The 14,976-nt window shown below is 40.8% G+C and overlaps 2 protein-coding genes across 6 annotated transcripts in view; one reads left to right on the top strand and one right to left on the bottom strand.

Moving 5' to 3' along the window:
• The window catches only part of CEP57L1 (centrosomal protein 57 like 1), a 68,856-nt gene extending 59,010 nt beyond the window's left edge, over positions 1 to 9,846 (bottom strand). For 2 of the 5 annotated variants that reach the window (XM_025444472.3, XM_025444474.3), the window contains exon 1: positions 9,699 to 9,843. The gene's annotated coding sequence lies outside the window, so the exon portion shown is untranslated. Of the gene's footprint in view, positions 1 to 9,698 lie in introns of all 5 variants that reach the window. The other 3 variants (XM_035697561.2, XM_025444475.3, XM_025444473.3) reach the window with 2 other exon arrangements.
• Positions 9,847 to 10,387: 541 nt separating this feature from the next.
• Positions 10,388 to 14,976, top strand: part of SESN1 (sestrin 1) — a 98,872-nt gene continuing 94,283 nt past the window's right edge. Inside the window, exon 1 of the mRNA XM_025444971.3 lies at positions 10,388 to 11,551. Within this exon, the coding sequence (XP_025300756.1) occupies positions 11,270 to 11,551 (282 nt within the window). The 5' untranslated portion in view covers positions 10,388 to 11,269. The remainder of the gene's footprint in view (positions 11,552 to 14,976) is intronic.

Below are 14,976 nucleotides of genomic sequence, written 5' to 3'. Positions count from 1 at the left end.
GACAATGAAAGAATAAAATATTAACAATAGATGGTTTTTGAAGTTGGAAATGCATAACTTTTAGCCATCAGTGGTCATTAATTTAGCATTATCTTTAATATATTTATTATAGTTTCTGTGATTTAATTTAGTTGTCTTAACAAACATAATTTTGTTTAAGCAATGTCTGCACACATCTGTCTTCTGCACACATCTGTCTTCTTCAAGAGTAAAGGATCATATCTTATTCATTATTCTCTCATCCACTGGACTTATTATATGGTAGTTATTCAATAAGCATTTGTTGCCCTCAAATCAATTAATGTAGTAGAAATACATAAAACAAAATACATTTGAGTCTTACAGTTAACAAACATTTATTCACAAATGTACTGCATACATTTTACTTCCATACAGGATTTACCTTTAAATTATACTTGGCAACATGTTGTCTTTCATTGTAATGTTGTGCCTTACAATCTTTGGCATCTTAGATTCAATGAATAGTCTTTATAAAAATATACATTAAGAATATTCTTCTCATGTAATTAAATAAGTAAATGCAAAGTGCTGATCATGGATCTCTAGATTACATAAAGATGTGAGGGGGTATCCTTTACAGATGGCTCCCCTACTAAATCAGTGAGTCAGGAAAAAAAAAAAAATCAGTGAATTAGGTCTTCAAGAGCCAGAACTTTATTTTATTCGTCTTTGTATTTCTAGTATGTCCTCCCTAATGGCTCAATAAAGATGAGCTAAATGAATGAAAACATCTGGTCTGGGGAAAAGAATGAGTGGGGGAGAGGGGATGATCCATGCTGTAAAGGAAAAAAACAAATTATAAAGATAACTAGGTTTAAAAAAATAACAAGAAATATACTATTTTATTTTTATTATTATTATTTTTAACTCATGAGAGACACAGAGAGAGAGGCAGAGACAAAGGTAGAGGGAGAAGCAGGCTCCATGCAGGAAGCCTGACGTGAGACTGGATCTGGGGTCTCCAGGATCACGCTCCGGGCAGAAGGCAGGTGCTAAACCACTGAGCCACCCGGGCTGCCCTAATATTTTTTTAAATGACACAAAACTTTAATATCTTACCGATATATGTATATATTCACATTAAACATGTGGGTAAGAAAAACAGAATAGAAAAAAAAAAGAATGAAGCCAGCAATGAGATTGGTTTCTAAAATTTATGTCATAAATTATATATACATGTTAGAGCTGGCTCATAAATCTTTCAATAAGGGCAAAATAAATACATTCAACAATTTTATTTTTAAAAATATATTAAAATTTGCCAGAAATATTGGAGATTTAGACATTCAAAGCACATTACAGTAAATTGGAGACACCAAAGACAGAAGAACTGGAAAACATATTAAAGAATTAACTTGGTATAAGTGGTTCATTCATTTATTGCAGAAAGATAGAAATAATACACACAGAAAAAACTGTATTCTGAGAATAGTATATATGAGAGCATTTCAGAAAATAGGCTTTTAAAAGGCTGAAAAATTAGAATTCAAATCGATCTTGTTAGGGAAGAATTCAAATTAAATTTTGTTAGCGATATCTTAAAAATAAAATCTGAAGATTCAAATTGAAAAGCGTCTATGATTCAACTGGGCAACACACACATGCCCATATACACGCCCAATATATACAAATAACACTTGATAAGCTATTTTCCAATAAGCCAAAATAAGAAAAACCAAGTAAGCACTTGGAGGCAAAACTCAAATCTTAGAAGTTTTCATTATAAGAAAAAAAATGGTAACTATGGATGGTGACAGATGTTAACCAAACTTATTGTGATCATTTTGCAATATATACAAATATGAAATAATTATCTTGTAAACCTGAAACTAATGTTATATGTCAATTATACCTCAATAAAAAAAGGTCTTTGAATAAATCACCTGAGAAAGTAACCATAGGCCTTCCTTTACTTCTTATCTAAAGATTCATTAGGAATATATATTTTTCAATTACAAAATTAATTTCTGAAAAAGAAAAGAAGATCTTTCACTTAAGACTCTCTCTATCCCTCTCCCTTTATTTTCCTTTCTTGTCTTTTGTTCCATGAAATGGGAGTGATTTTGTGATACTACTGCACAACAGCAATCACAAATTAGCATCTAATTTAATTACCTTTATAGCCTTTTACAAATCTAAATCAGTAGGAGGTATTGAATGGAAAATTTAGAGATTTTATTAATCTCCTAGGTAATAGTACACACTTTCCATGAATTCATAATATTGTGCTTTTTTAAAAAGATTGTATTTATTTATTTGAAAGAGCACAAGCAGGGGTAGGGACGGAGGAAGAGGGAGAAGCAGACTCCCTGCAGAGTGAGGAGTTGAGATGGGGCTCAATCCCAGGACCCCAAGATCATGACCTGAGTGAAAGTCAGACATTTAACCAATGGAGCCATCCAGGGGCCCCTCATATTGGGCTCCCGATTAAATATGCAACTCAAGTCACATGGTTGGTAACACAATGAGAACTAATATGTACTTATGTTTGACGTGATCGCTGTAAATGCAGGTTAAGAAGGTAAACAATGTTTTATAGATAAAGAAAATGGGGTTTTAGAGAGGTTAGTAATATGTATAAGGTAAAGAAAATGGGGTTTTAGAAAGGTTAGTAATATGTATAAGGTAAATGACAGAGACAAGAATTTAAATGTCTAACTTCAAAGTCAATGGTCTCATGGAATTGCTATGCTGCTTCTCCCCAAAGTTAGCAAAACATCTTAATGTGTTCTCAGCCATGTACAATCCTATTTCCCAGTCTTCTCAATGTATTTATGAAAATTTACCAACTGAAAGCAGTTCTTCTAAATTCCATAACATTTTTATTTGTTGTATCAAAAATAAGACAGGCAATATGAAAGTAAGAACTCTAAACAATGAAAAAAAAAAAAGAACTCTAAACAATGTAAAACTGTATCATACTAAATAAAATCTTATGTGAGTAATTATATTTCCCTGAACTATAATTCTTCAAATGTTTCATATCATACAGGTATGTTATTGATGAACTACGGTGTTTTTAGTAATTTTTATGATAAAGCTGGATATGGAGTCCTTGCTCAGAAATACAATCTTTTATGCTATTTTATGAGAAAAATAATTACCATATTTTTACTTTTTATAACTTTTCCCAATTAAGAAGCTTAAAACACAAAATATTATTAAAATAAATTATAAATTTGAGAAAAATGAAATATAATTCAAGGACCCATTATAAAATCTTAGCAAATATTGGCAATGATAGGATTATACAAAACAGCACTCTTAAGTTCAAATACAAAGCACTTTATAAACATTTTGTTAATCTCAATCAAACTGAAGGACAAATATTACTTTACATAAAGATGATTATTTATTTGCTACAAGTGTTGCCGAGGATAGAAGGGTCAGAGGGAGAGGGAAAGAGAGAATCTTAAGCAGACTCCATGCCCAGCATAAAGTCCTACGCAAGGCTTGACTGATCTCAAGACCTTGAAATCACGACTTGAGCTGAAATCAAGAGTCGGATGCTTAACTGACTGAGCCACCCAGGCACCCCAAAAGATGGTTATTTTAAAAGATACTATTTCTTGAATATCAATATATGCCAGATGCTAATCTAAAAACTGTATATACACTATCTCATTAAACCGTCACAACAGTCGTTGGAAAGGAGGGAATTATCTTCCTTGTACACATCACACTAAGGCTATCTCATCTCCCACATCCAAGGTTAGGGAGGTTAAAAAAATTGGCCAAATTCACACACTTAGCAAAACAGAGACTTAGAATTCAAATCTAAGATTCTGAGACTCTGAGGTCCATGCTCTGTTCACGATTTGAATATGTAACTGTACCTCTCAACAACAGTTAAGGTTTCCTGTGCAAGTTGTTCCAAAGCAGTATTAGGTACTGTTCACTTGCATGACTTGTAAGTCCTTCAAAAAGATGATTAACATGTCCAAACCTGGACTCAGTAACTTCCCATCCCAAGACTGGTGTTTCTAGTATACTCCCTACTCTGATTAATGGAAGGAGTTAGGCTTCACCATCTGGATAGTAGTCAACCCATGACTTTTTTTTTTTTTATCTCCCATATCCAAATAGTCACTAAATTCTGTTGATTCTACCTCCTAAACATCATTCTTTCTTCATTATCTCTCATATAGACCTTCAGCTACTACCCTATGTCTATCCCTCACCGTTCAGACAAGCTTCTTCAAAGAATGGTCTATATTCCACTTAAATTGAATGCTTCTTAAGGGCAATTCTGAACAGGTGCTTTTTAAGAATGCTACTGTATACTTATCACCCATTACAGAGTTGTCCACAGTAGGTTTTCAATAAATACTGAACAAATGAATGCAAATATCTGGCTTCCATCCCTCTTAATGCTATATATAGTATATGTGCTATTAAGTGACCACAGTATGTAAACTTCCTTTGTTCTGATTCCAAGTTCCTAAGCAATGAGATGACTTTTCATGTAATTTTCTTACAGAGAAAACTCTTTGGTTGGAGAATCTAGATGCTATCTACTTGGCAAATGCCTCAAAGCACATTAATAAACTGGCATTCTGATAAATTCATCATTCTCACATACACCCACACACAACAGACAATTTCCATGTCTCACAAACTCTCACACACTTAGCCCAATTGTGATTCTAAGCCCATAAGACTTTGGAGTGCTGTTTTTCCATGGTAAATTCATCAATGAATTTCATAATAAAGGCTTCTTAGAGACCAGCCAGTCAGCTTTTTCCTTGATCAATGCACCATTCATTTAAAGCAGCAATTCCTCTATATATGTTTTACTTTTTCTTTATATATTTTACTATCTTGCAACAACATAAGGCATGTAGAAATCTGGTAAAAATGTTAGCAAATTCAATTTCATGAGGGTGAGCACTGTAATTCACTAGCAATAAAAGTTCTCTTTTAAGACAAATCTTCTGGGGTGCCTGGGTGGCTCAGTCCATTAAGCATCTGCCTTCAGCTCAGATCATGATCCTGGGGTCCTGGGATCAAGCCCTGTGCCAGGCCCCCTACTTAGCAGGGAGTCTGCCCCTCCCCCACCCCGACTTATGTGAGTTCTTTCTCAAATAATTAAAATCTATTTAAAAAGACATTTCCTAAAATGTCTTCATCAATAAAGTACCTTCTTCTACCAATTATCTTGTGTTTTTGTAAACAATAGGTAAATACTGCAATACCTCTGAAAATTCTGTGACATATTTTTCTTCCCCTGATCCACCAAATATGTACGAAGTTCATACTAGATGCCAAGCACTGTACTCAGAGCTGGGGATGATGAGCAAATATCAGCACTGTCGTTGCTTTTCTGTGCTCAAGCTTTAGAAACACTCACTGGGGTGCCTCAGTCAGTTAAGCATCTGACTTTTTATTTCAACACGGCTCATGATCTCAGGGTCATGAGATCAAACCTCACATCAGGCTCCACAGAGTGTGGAGTCTGCTTGAGATTCTTTCTCCCCCTCCCTGCCCCTCTCCCACTCCCCTGCAGGCACTCTCTCTCTCTCAAATAATAAACAAATTTTTAAAAAGCAGCAGACACATTTTCATAAAATTATCACAGAGCAGTATAAAACTACATTTGTAACTTATTCGCAAGTAGAGGCATATGGTAAAATAAGAGTATATTTATAATAGAGACATTTGTTCAGATCAGGTAAACTGAGAAAGTGGTATGTGAGTTAAGATCTATAGGAACGGGAGTCAAAGACAGGCTAAAGAAGTCTGAACAAAGAACACAGTACACATACTGCCTCTATACTCACTATCTCCAGTTCTTCTCCCATTCTCTCTTAAATAAAATGCTCACCTGACTTTTATATTCTTTACTCAACCAAAACTGCTCTCAAGATCCTCAATGACCCCCTAAATGTAGTGCTCAATTATCAATCCTTATCTCACTTGATCCAGAGCAGCACTGCACATACGTAGTACTCCTTGACCACTTTCACCACACTCTGTGGGTCCTGTGTTCCCTAGCTGCTCCTGCATAGTCGCCTTTGCAGATGACTCCAGATCAACCCAAACCCTACGGAGTACCTCTTTTTGTGATACCAACTATACGCTGGCTTTAACTGCTATTAAAACACTACTGTGAAATCCAGTTATTCTGTCTACAGCCAGATCTTTTACCTCATCTCTGTGCTCTTTTACCTAACTTGCCTACTCCATACCTCTACTTGAATATCTTAGAGGCATCTCAAACTTTACATGGCCAAACAAGACTCTTGATTTCCATCTCCTTACCTCTGTACACAAATCTGTAGACATCCCCACAACATGAAATGGCAATTCCATTCTTCTCGTTGTTTAGCCTAAAAACTTTGGAGTCATCTTGGACTCCTATACGCTCACACCTCATATCCAATCTATCAGTAAAACTTGTTAGCTAAACAAACACAACAGGTCCAGACTATGGGCCTCTTCCCATTGCCTCCACTGTTAGCACCCTGGTCCAAGCTACCAATATCATCTCTCACCTGGATTATCACTTTAGCTTCCTAACTAGTGTCTCTGCTTCTACACTCGCTTCTCCCTAATCTATGCTCAACACAGTTTCAAAGAAGTAATCATTTTGAAAAGTCAGATCATGCAACTGATCTGCTCTAAGCCCTCCAATGGCTTTCCTAATTCAGTTAAAGGTCAAGGTCCTTTCAACCACCTATGTGACCTCCTTCCTCTGTGACCTCAAGTTATTCTCCCCCCCTGCACTTACTGTGCTCCAGTCACATTGCTATTTCTTTGCTCCTGCCCAGAGGCCTTTATACTGGCTGTTCTCTTCCCAGGAACGTTCTTCCTCCAAGGCTCGGCACAGCTTATTCCTCCTTCTACTTCATATTCCCTCAAATGTCTCCTTCTTGATTAGGTCTCTGACAACCTTATTTAAAAGTGAACCTTGCCCTCTCCCCCCCACACACACAATCTGGTACTTCATAGTCCCCTTCCTGGTTGGCTCTTATTTTTTCTCTACCACATTTGTCTTCATTTGCCTCATATATTATATATTTATTGTTGATCTCTCCCTAATAGAATGTAAGCTCAATGAGAGTAGGAACTTTTGTACAGGTGACCTTCGAACAACGTGGGGGGTTAGAGGTGCCAACTCCCCACCAGGAAGTAAAAAAAAAAATCCCACAACTTTTAATCCATAGAACTTTTGACTCCCCCCAAACTTAACTACTAGAAGCCTACTGTTGACTAGAAGCCTTGCAGATAACATAAGCAACACATACTCTGTATACATATTATATACAGTATTCTTAAAATAAGTAAGCTAGAAAAAAGAAAATGCTATTACAAAAGCCATAAGGAAGATAGATTTACACTAGTGTACTGTATTTATCAAAAAACAATCCATTTGTAAGCAGACCTGTGCAGTTCAAATCCATGTTGTTCAAGTGTCAATGTATATTGTGCTCAATGACATATGTACTTGTCCCATTACATAGCACTCAACAGATATGTTGGAAATTTGAAATTAGGTGGAAATAGGAAAACCAGCGACTAAAGAAAGATCTGTATGGCTGAAGTAGCGAGAGGTGGAGAGTGGTAGATACACGAAGTGAGGCTGCAGTGGTGGAAAGAGACCAGAGGCTATTAGGCTTTTTACAAACAAGTTTTGCCTTAAGAATAGTGAGACAGCAATGAATGATTTTAAGAGAAAAGTCTGGCCAGGACGTGCATTTCAAAAAGTTCAGTATGGCTCCAGTGTGGAGAACTAATGGAGAAAGGCCAGAGTGAACAATCACTATGACAATGGTCTTGGCAACAGATTACGGCAGTTTGGAAAAGGCTGTGCTTACGTAGATCATGGGTACAGCTGGATGGAGCTATACGTCTACAAGTCACAGGTGGCAGTGGAACCATGTGTATGGATGGGAGCAGACTCAACTATGCAGGCAAAAGGGGATCTAGATTTAAGAAACTACGCTATGCATTGGACAAGGAGGAGGAGCCCCAAAAAAGGACAAAAAAGGAATGTCTTTTTAAATTTTTTGAAATCATACTCACAAGTTCACATTTTTTTTTTTTTAAATCAGATTTAAACCAAGTAGCATAAAAGTAGCAAGGCCTTTTCAAATCAGACTAATTCATTTAAACTGTCAAATCTGTCCAAGGTCAGGTCACTCTCAGAAACCATCCGGAAAATTCACAGGGCTGGTCTCTTTGCGGCTTCAAAGTAGATCAACACACAGGAAGTTACCCTTCCCAAAATAGAGGGGATTTTGGCTTATTGCAGTTTCCTGAAAGTACTGTCTCTCTCTCTCCCTTCTGAGCCTCACCATAGGCTTCTTCCGGTCTTCTTTCCCTGGGATGAAGAATTTCCCTGACTTTCCAGGATTAAGCCAAGAGACCCTCTTTCTAGACGTCCCAGATAGCCAGCTACCATACTGTGTACTGTAATTGTGTATTTTACTACCAGATGCCATCACTGGAGAGGGGGCTGCGGCTTTTCCCCCTGTTGCATACTCAGCACCTCACAAGGAGAAATTTCTAAAATTCAAAAACGGAATTTAAATTTAAAACTTAAGTACGCTGTTTAAAATAACTTATTTGACTTTACTATTATCATTATAATTTAAAATTTAACTAAGTTATCTAAAATAACTTATTTGACTTTACTATTATCATTATCATTTTTTTTTTTTTTTTAGTTTCTATTTAAGTGGCCTCTACACCCAACACGGGGCTCGAACTCCCCACCCGGGGAACTGAGCCGCCCCGGCCCCTCCACGGCTCCACTGGTGTAATAAACGCCATCCATCCCACCAGGCGGAGAATTAAAATCTCATTGACGAACCGGACGGCCCTTCACACCTTGACTTTTCTCCAGAGGTACGACTTTTTTACAAACAAACATGAACCTTTTATGCAAATGAATCTTTTAAAATAAAAATAAAATAAATTAAAATAAATAATTTAAAATAAAAATAAAATAAATAAAATAAATAAAATAAAATAAAATAAAATAAAATAAATAAAAAATAAAATCGGGCAGCCCGGGTGGCTCAGTGGTTTAGCGCTGCCTGCAGCCCAGGGCGTGACCCTGGAGACCCAGGATCGAATCCCGCATCCGGCTCCCTGCATGGAGCCTGCTTCTCTGTCTGTCTCTCATGATTAAGTAAATAATATCTTAAAAAAAAACACATACTAAATCTTGGGAGATTTTTTTTTTTTTTTTAAATAGCATCACCTAAGGGGGGGGGGGGGGAAGGCCTGCAAACGTTCCCATCCAGGGATGCTGGGGTTTCTTCTTTTCCCCTTAGTCTCTCGTGCAAAATGAATCTGACAACTGGCTTCTGCTCGGGATCTCCTTTGGGCGCAGAAAACACACAACATCCCCCGCGCAAAGGCGGACGCCAGGGCCAGCGCACGGGGTCACCTAAGGCCGCCCTCGCGGGTCCCCCCGGCAGAGGTGCGAGCGGAGGCCGCGCGCGGGGCAGCCGTTCCCGCCGCATCCCTTCCTCGCGCCCCAACGCGCCCTCCGCCCGGGGCGCCCGCGCTACTCCTTCCCAGACACACCGGACAAAACTCCCTGGACTTAAGAGGCCATCTTCTAGATGCCTCGATCTCCAAAATCCCTGAGGAAACGAAGGAAAAAAAAAAAAAAAAGCCTCAATTGGCAGCCGAAACCCCCCAGCGCTCCCCAAATCGACGCTTACCAAGCTCCGTCCGCGCTAACCGTTGGCTCGAAGGCCACCACGGGCAACGTCGCAGGGGCTCCTGGGGACTGTAGTTTCTATCGCCCGCAGAACGCGCCGGTACATCAAAACTACACTTCCCAGAAGCCAATGCGACGACGCCCCCTCCCCCCCATCCCACCCCCACCCCTGCCTTCTTCAATCTCGGATTTGGCGTAATAAAGACACCGTCACTCTTTCCAAGCTGATCTTAAGTGAGGATGCGGTTTCCTCCAGGTGTGTGTCTAAGCCCTCTTGGCCGTGCTCGGCCTCTCTCCGTAATAGCTTCATTGTACTTGTACTTCTTAACTTTTCTTTCCCCGGCTCCGAGCCGGGAGAATCCGTACGTCACGGGACGGAAACGCCCCCGACGCAAAAAAAAAAAAAAAAAAAAAAAAAAAGTCCGTTCGGCGCATGCGCTCTGTTCGCCATCACGCATGCGTAGCAGCCGGTTGCAGTTGGCGGCCGGGCGCGGACTTGGGGTCCGGAGGTAGCCCGTCGGAGGGCGGGGCTCTTTCCAATGGCTTTGCCTCCGCGGGTCGCGTCTGCTTGGGCGGGGAAGAGGGCGCTGGGGCAGGGGCGGCTCCTGGTTTATGCCGGGCGGAGAAAGGGGAGGGGCTGCAGGGGGGTGAGGACCCCATCTCCCCTCCCTCCTCCCGCCCTCTGGGCCGAGCCCCACCGATGGGGCTGGGCGAAGGGGCGGGCTCTGCGCCTGGGGCCTCGCTTGTGCGCCAGCTCGGCGGCCCGGCCCTGCGCGGGTCCGGCTTAGCGGGCGGTGGGCGAGGACGCAGGTAGAGGAAAAGAAGTGGCGTCTGCCCGGGGTTCCGGCGTCGCCGGGGCCGGGGCCGCTTTCCTCCAACGCTGCAGCCGAGGCAGCGGCTGCAGAGGCTGCCCCGCCCTGCACCCTGCACCCTGCACCCGCACTCCGCACCCTCCCCCCTCCAAGGAGCGCCCGGGTCTCCGACCCCGGCGGCCGGCGAGCAAGGAGGGCTTGGCGAGGCTTCCCCGGCAGCTGCCGGCCGGCCGCCGAGGCGGAGGGCGGAGCTGCGGAGGGCAGGGCCTGGCGCCGGAGGAGGGGCGGGGTGGGAATGCTCCCGGGAGCTCGGTGGCCGCCCGGACGAGAATCCCCGAATGGCTGGGGGCGCCTTCCACTGCGAGCGGCCTTCCTGGGCAGAGCTGGGATTTGACAGCTGCACGACGTGAGGATATCCGCTGACCCCGCGAGGCGGAGGAGCGCACTTCCCCGAGGCGGCCTGTCCGGCCAAGCCAGCGCTGCAGGGTTTCAGCTTTCCAACTTTTTTTGTGCGTGTGTCTCTGCCAAGAGGACTGCCCTGCCCCTTCGTGTAGGAGAGAAGGGTGAGTTGTGCCCCGCGTCGGTCCAAAAAGACGCTTCGTGGTTCCAGATGTCACCGAGGCCGCTGTGTTTTCACGGCGACTCGATGTCCCCGGTTTTCTTCTTCTCACGTGCCTCGTTTTAAAAGTGACCAAGTGCTCGTGGGGACATGCCGACGGGGAACTGAAGGCGGCCCAAGGAGACCCTCCCTCCGGTTGTCATGGCTGAAGGAGACAGTGAAGTGAGATGGGACGGGCTGTGCAGTAGAGACCCGAGCACTAGAGAGACCGCGCTGGAAAGCATTAGGCAGACGGTCTTGAGAAAGACCGAGGATCTTCGTTGGGGGAGAGAGGCGCCTCTTCGTCCACCAGACGGGCTTTCACCCCCGGCGGCTTCGTTGGATGGGTTGAATAGACTTCTTGCTCATCTGCTCATGCTTTCTAAGAGATGTCCCTTTAAAGATGTAAGAGAGAAAAGTGAATTTATTTTGAAGAGCGTCCAGGTAAGAAAACATTGTGATTGCAACTGTCCGCCCGGTGCAAGTGCAGGTTTCCTTGCACACTTACCCTCCCTTTGTATTGTGGGCTCCTAGTAGGTGGTTCTGCGAGCCCGTTGTGAGTTCATGCCACAGCTCGGGGTGGCTTGGAAAGCGTGGAATTTGGGGCCCAAACTGTACAAGATGAACTAAAGTAAAAGCCATTTTCAAATAAGAGTAAACAAGTATTGTGTTTCTAGAGAGTTTTTTTTGTTTTTGTTTTTTTTTTTTAGCAGAAACTGCATTCCTCTAGGAAAACTATGAGACAGTTACAGTTAATCGCAAGTAAAGACTTGCTTTTTTTTCTTGCATTCATTTTTACATGTTGGAAAGTGATAGCCAGGATGCTTTTCACATCGTTACAAACGATATTCTGTGTGGATGGTTTCTCACTTACAAGCCTCTGAGATGATAAAGCGTATTAAGTGTTCCTTCACTAAATTCAGGATAATTGGTCAGTTTTCTCATGTTCTTAAAAACAAAACAAAAAATCAGGGTCTGTTCTCTAGAGGCGACCTTTTTGCGACTTTTTTTTTTTAATGAATTACATAAAATAATAAAAGCCTAGATTAGAAAAGGAGGTAACATTTTAAGATTGAAAAGTTGAACCCAGGTTGAGTAGAATGGCAGAAACACTCGTGGTAAATGACTCAATTGGTTTTCTCTGTGTTTGCCTCAATTGCATGATTTTTCTTTTTCACGTAGGCATCTGTTTAAGTTTTCAAAAAGTGCAACAGATTAAAAATGTTAATTTTCCTCCTGTTCTGTGCATAACCAATCTGTCCAGTTTTATTGGAGGACTTATCAGAAGGGTTTTATTTTGACTTTTTTGTTTGTTTAGAGAAAGTTTGTTTTTAGATCATAAGAATGGTCAGTAACACTCTGTTGGTCAGTCTGAATTACTCCACGTGTTGAAGTCATTTATGAAAAGCTCTTAAAACTTATAATTCACTTGGGTGTATAAGCTAAGATTAATAGTTTTTTCTATTTTGGTTGGTTTAAAGCAACAGAAAAAATAATCATGTTCATAAAATGAAGACTGTTTAAGATCTTGGGATAGTTCTTCCCACAAAGTTTGGGAACAACCGTTACAATTCATTTGTCCAGAGTTACCAGAGAGGAATTAATTTTCTAGGTGCCTAAGACTTTTAAGCCTTAAAAGTTATTTCTCTATTTCTCAGACTGCAGTGTCTACAACCACCATTATGGATCATCATTAATCACATCAAGTACTGTTGTTTAGCTGAGGGTGAAGTGTATAGGGCTATATGATCCATTTTTAAAAATATTTGTGTTCGATTTTTAATAGTTTTTCTGTTCCTCCCCCTTACTGTCACATACTTTTCACTTTGGTCTCTCCTGAATCTTTAATTTTGTTGCTTATTTATATTCAAATGGAAAAGCAGATAACCAATTTAGTTCAGAATTATATTGAAAACAGAAGTAATTAGGCTCTGGGGAGTGCAGGGTCAAAGGACTGTGGTATATTGGTAAGTAAATGGGTACTGGAGTTAGACCTCGGCTCAAATTCTCCTCCTTTATTAATGTGCTGTATAACCTTGGACAAGTTACTTGATCTCTCTTAGCTTGGATTTCCACATCTATAAAATGGGAATAATAACATAGAGCTGTTGTGAGAATTAAATGAGATGTAAAGTGCCCCAGTATAAAATGAATGCTTCTCTCCTTTTTCACAAGTGAAAGACATAGACCATGTGATATATATTTCAGAATTCACTCATCCTGGAAAAAAATTCAAGAATCCCCTCCACTGTGAAAGTTCTCCATAGATTTATATTCTTTTTTTTTTTTTTTTTTGATCTTTGCATCTATTGCACTTAATTCGTGTTACTATTGTAACAGGCACTCTTATATTGTGCTATAATCACATGTTTATGTGTCTGTGACCCCAGGAGGGCCTTTCAAGTTCTCAAGAGTACTGGCTGGGACCTGGAAGCTACTAAATATCCAGTGGATGAACAGATTTATATTTGGCTACTTTTTATTTCTTATCAGCCTGAATAAAGTTATCAGAGTAGGGAGTTTCCATCCCCACATCATTCATGCATGCCTTCACATAACAGATGTTTATTGAACCCCCCGTGAATGCCATTCTAAGAACTAAGAACCAGTGATGAACAATTTTGACCTCTTACTGGAGACAGATCATAGGGAAGTAAACAAATAATGTAATTTTAGTAAGGGAAGACTTCCCTGAAGAGATGACATTTAAGCAGAGATTTGACAAATTAATAGATATAATCCAGGCAGAAAATGAAATTTGTGAGGGGGACATTCCACACAGAGGGAACAGTTGTGTGAAGACCTCATGGCAAGAGAGAGCTGATGAGTTCTAGGAAAGGTAACACAGTGTGGTTGGAGCATATTTTTGAAGGGAGAGTGAAAGCTTAAGCACATTCTCTGTAGTGCGAACTGGCTCCAGTACTTAATTAGCTCTACAATGTTGAATAAGTTGCATAATTTCTCCTTGACTCAGTCTCCTCCTCTGCAAAATGACGATGATGCTCACAATGAGAATAAAATGAGTAACACTTGCAAAACATAGTGCAGTGCCTAGCACCTAAGAAATGCTCAGCGATATCAGGAATTCTTACTGTTTATAGGCAGGAGTTGGATAACAGGATCTTGTAGGCCGAGTTAAGAGTGGTGGACTTTATCCTAGTAACAATTGGAATCCACTGAGGGGTTTTGAGCAAGATGATGATATAATCCATGGTGTATTAGGAGGATTACTTTCGGAGCAACATGGAGACTGAATTTCAGGGGTCAAGAGTGGATGTGCAACATCAGTTAGGTTATTCCACTAGTTCAAAGCAAAAATTATGGTGGAGCAGGATATAGTAGGAAAAGTGGGAAACAGTGAATGGGTTTGGGAGATCGCTAAGAGTTAGTAACCCCAAGATAGGGTATTGAATTGGATACAGGAGATGAGGGAAATAGCAAAATCAAGGATGCTCTCCAATTTCTGGCTTGAACTACTTGGCGAATAGTTCAGTCATTTCCTGAGACAGAAGAGATGTAAAGGGTCAATTTAGGAGGAGTGGTGAGTTCTCTCTTGGATGTGTGGAGATTAAGTTTCCTATGATACATCTGATTAGAAAAAGCTCCTGAAGGTATTTCTGCCCCTGCTACGATAGTTGTAGTCCTGCCATTGTTATCTGTCACTTCCCCGTCCTCCACCTTGATATCCATCCTCCACATAACTGCAGAGTCATTTATCTAAAATGAAATCTGATCTTGTTACTCTCCTGCCTAAAATCCTTGAGGATAGAATTTAAACTTAAGAATGTCACGTAATGTCCAGCGTCATCTGGCTTCCACATTACTGTTCTAGCCTCACATGGCAAGCCAAATAATAAAATGTAGTGCTC

The sequence above is a fragment of the Canis lupus genome, chromosome 12, assembly GCF_003254725.2.
Source record: "Canis lupus dingo isolate Sandy chromosome 12, ASM325472v2, whole genome shotgun sequence".
NCBI classification, from domain to species: domain Eukaryota; kingdom Metazoa; phylum Chordata; class Mammalia; order Carnivora; family Canidae; genus Canis; species Canis lupus.
Note: the sequence above shows the minus strand (reverse complement) of the source record. Positions and strands in the feature narration are given on the sequence as shown.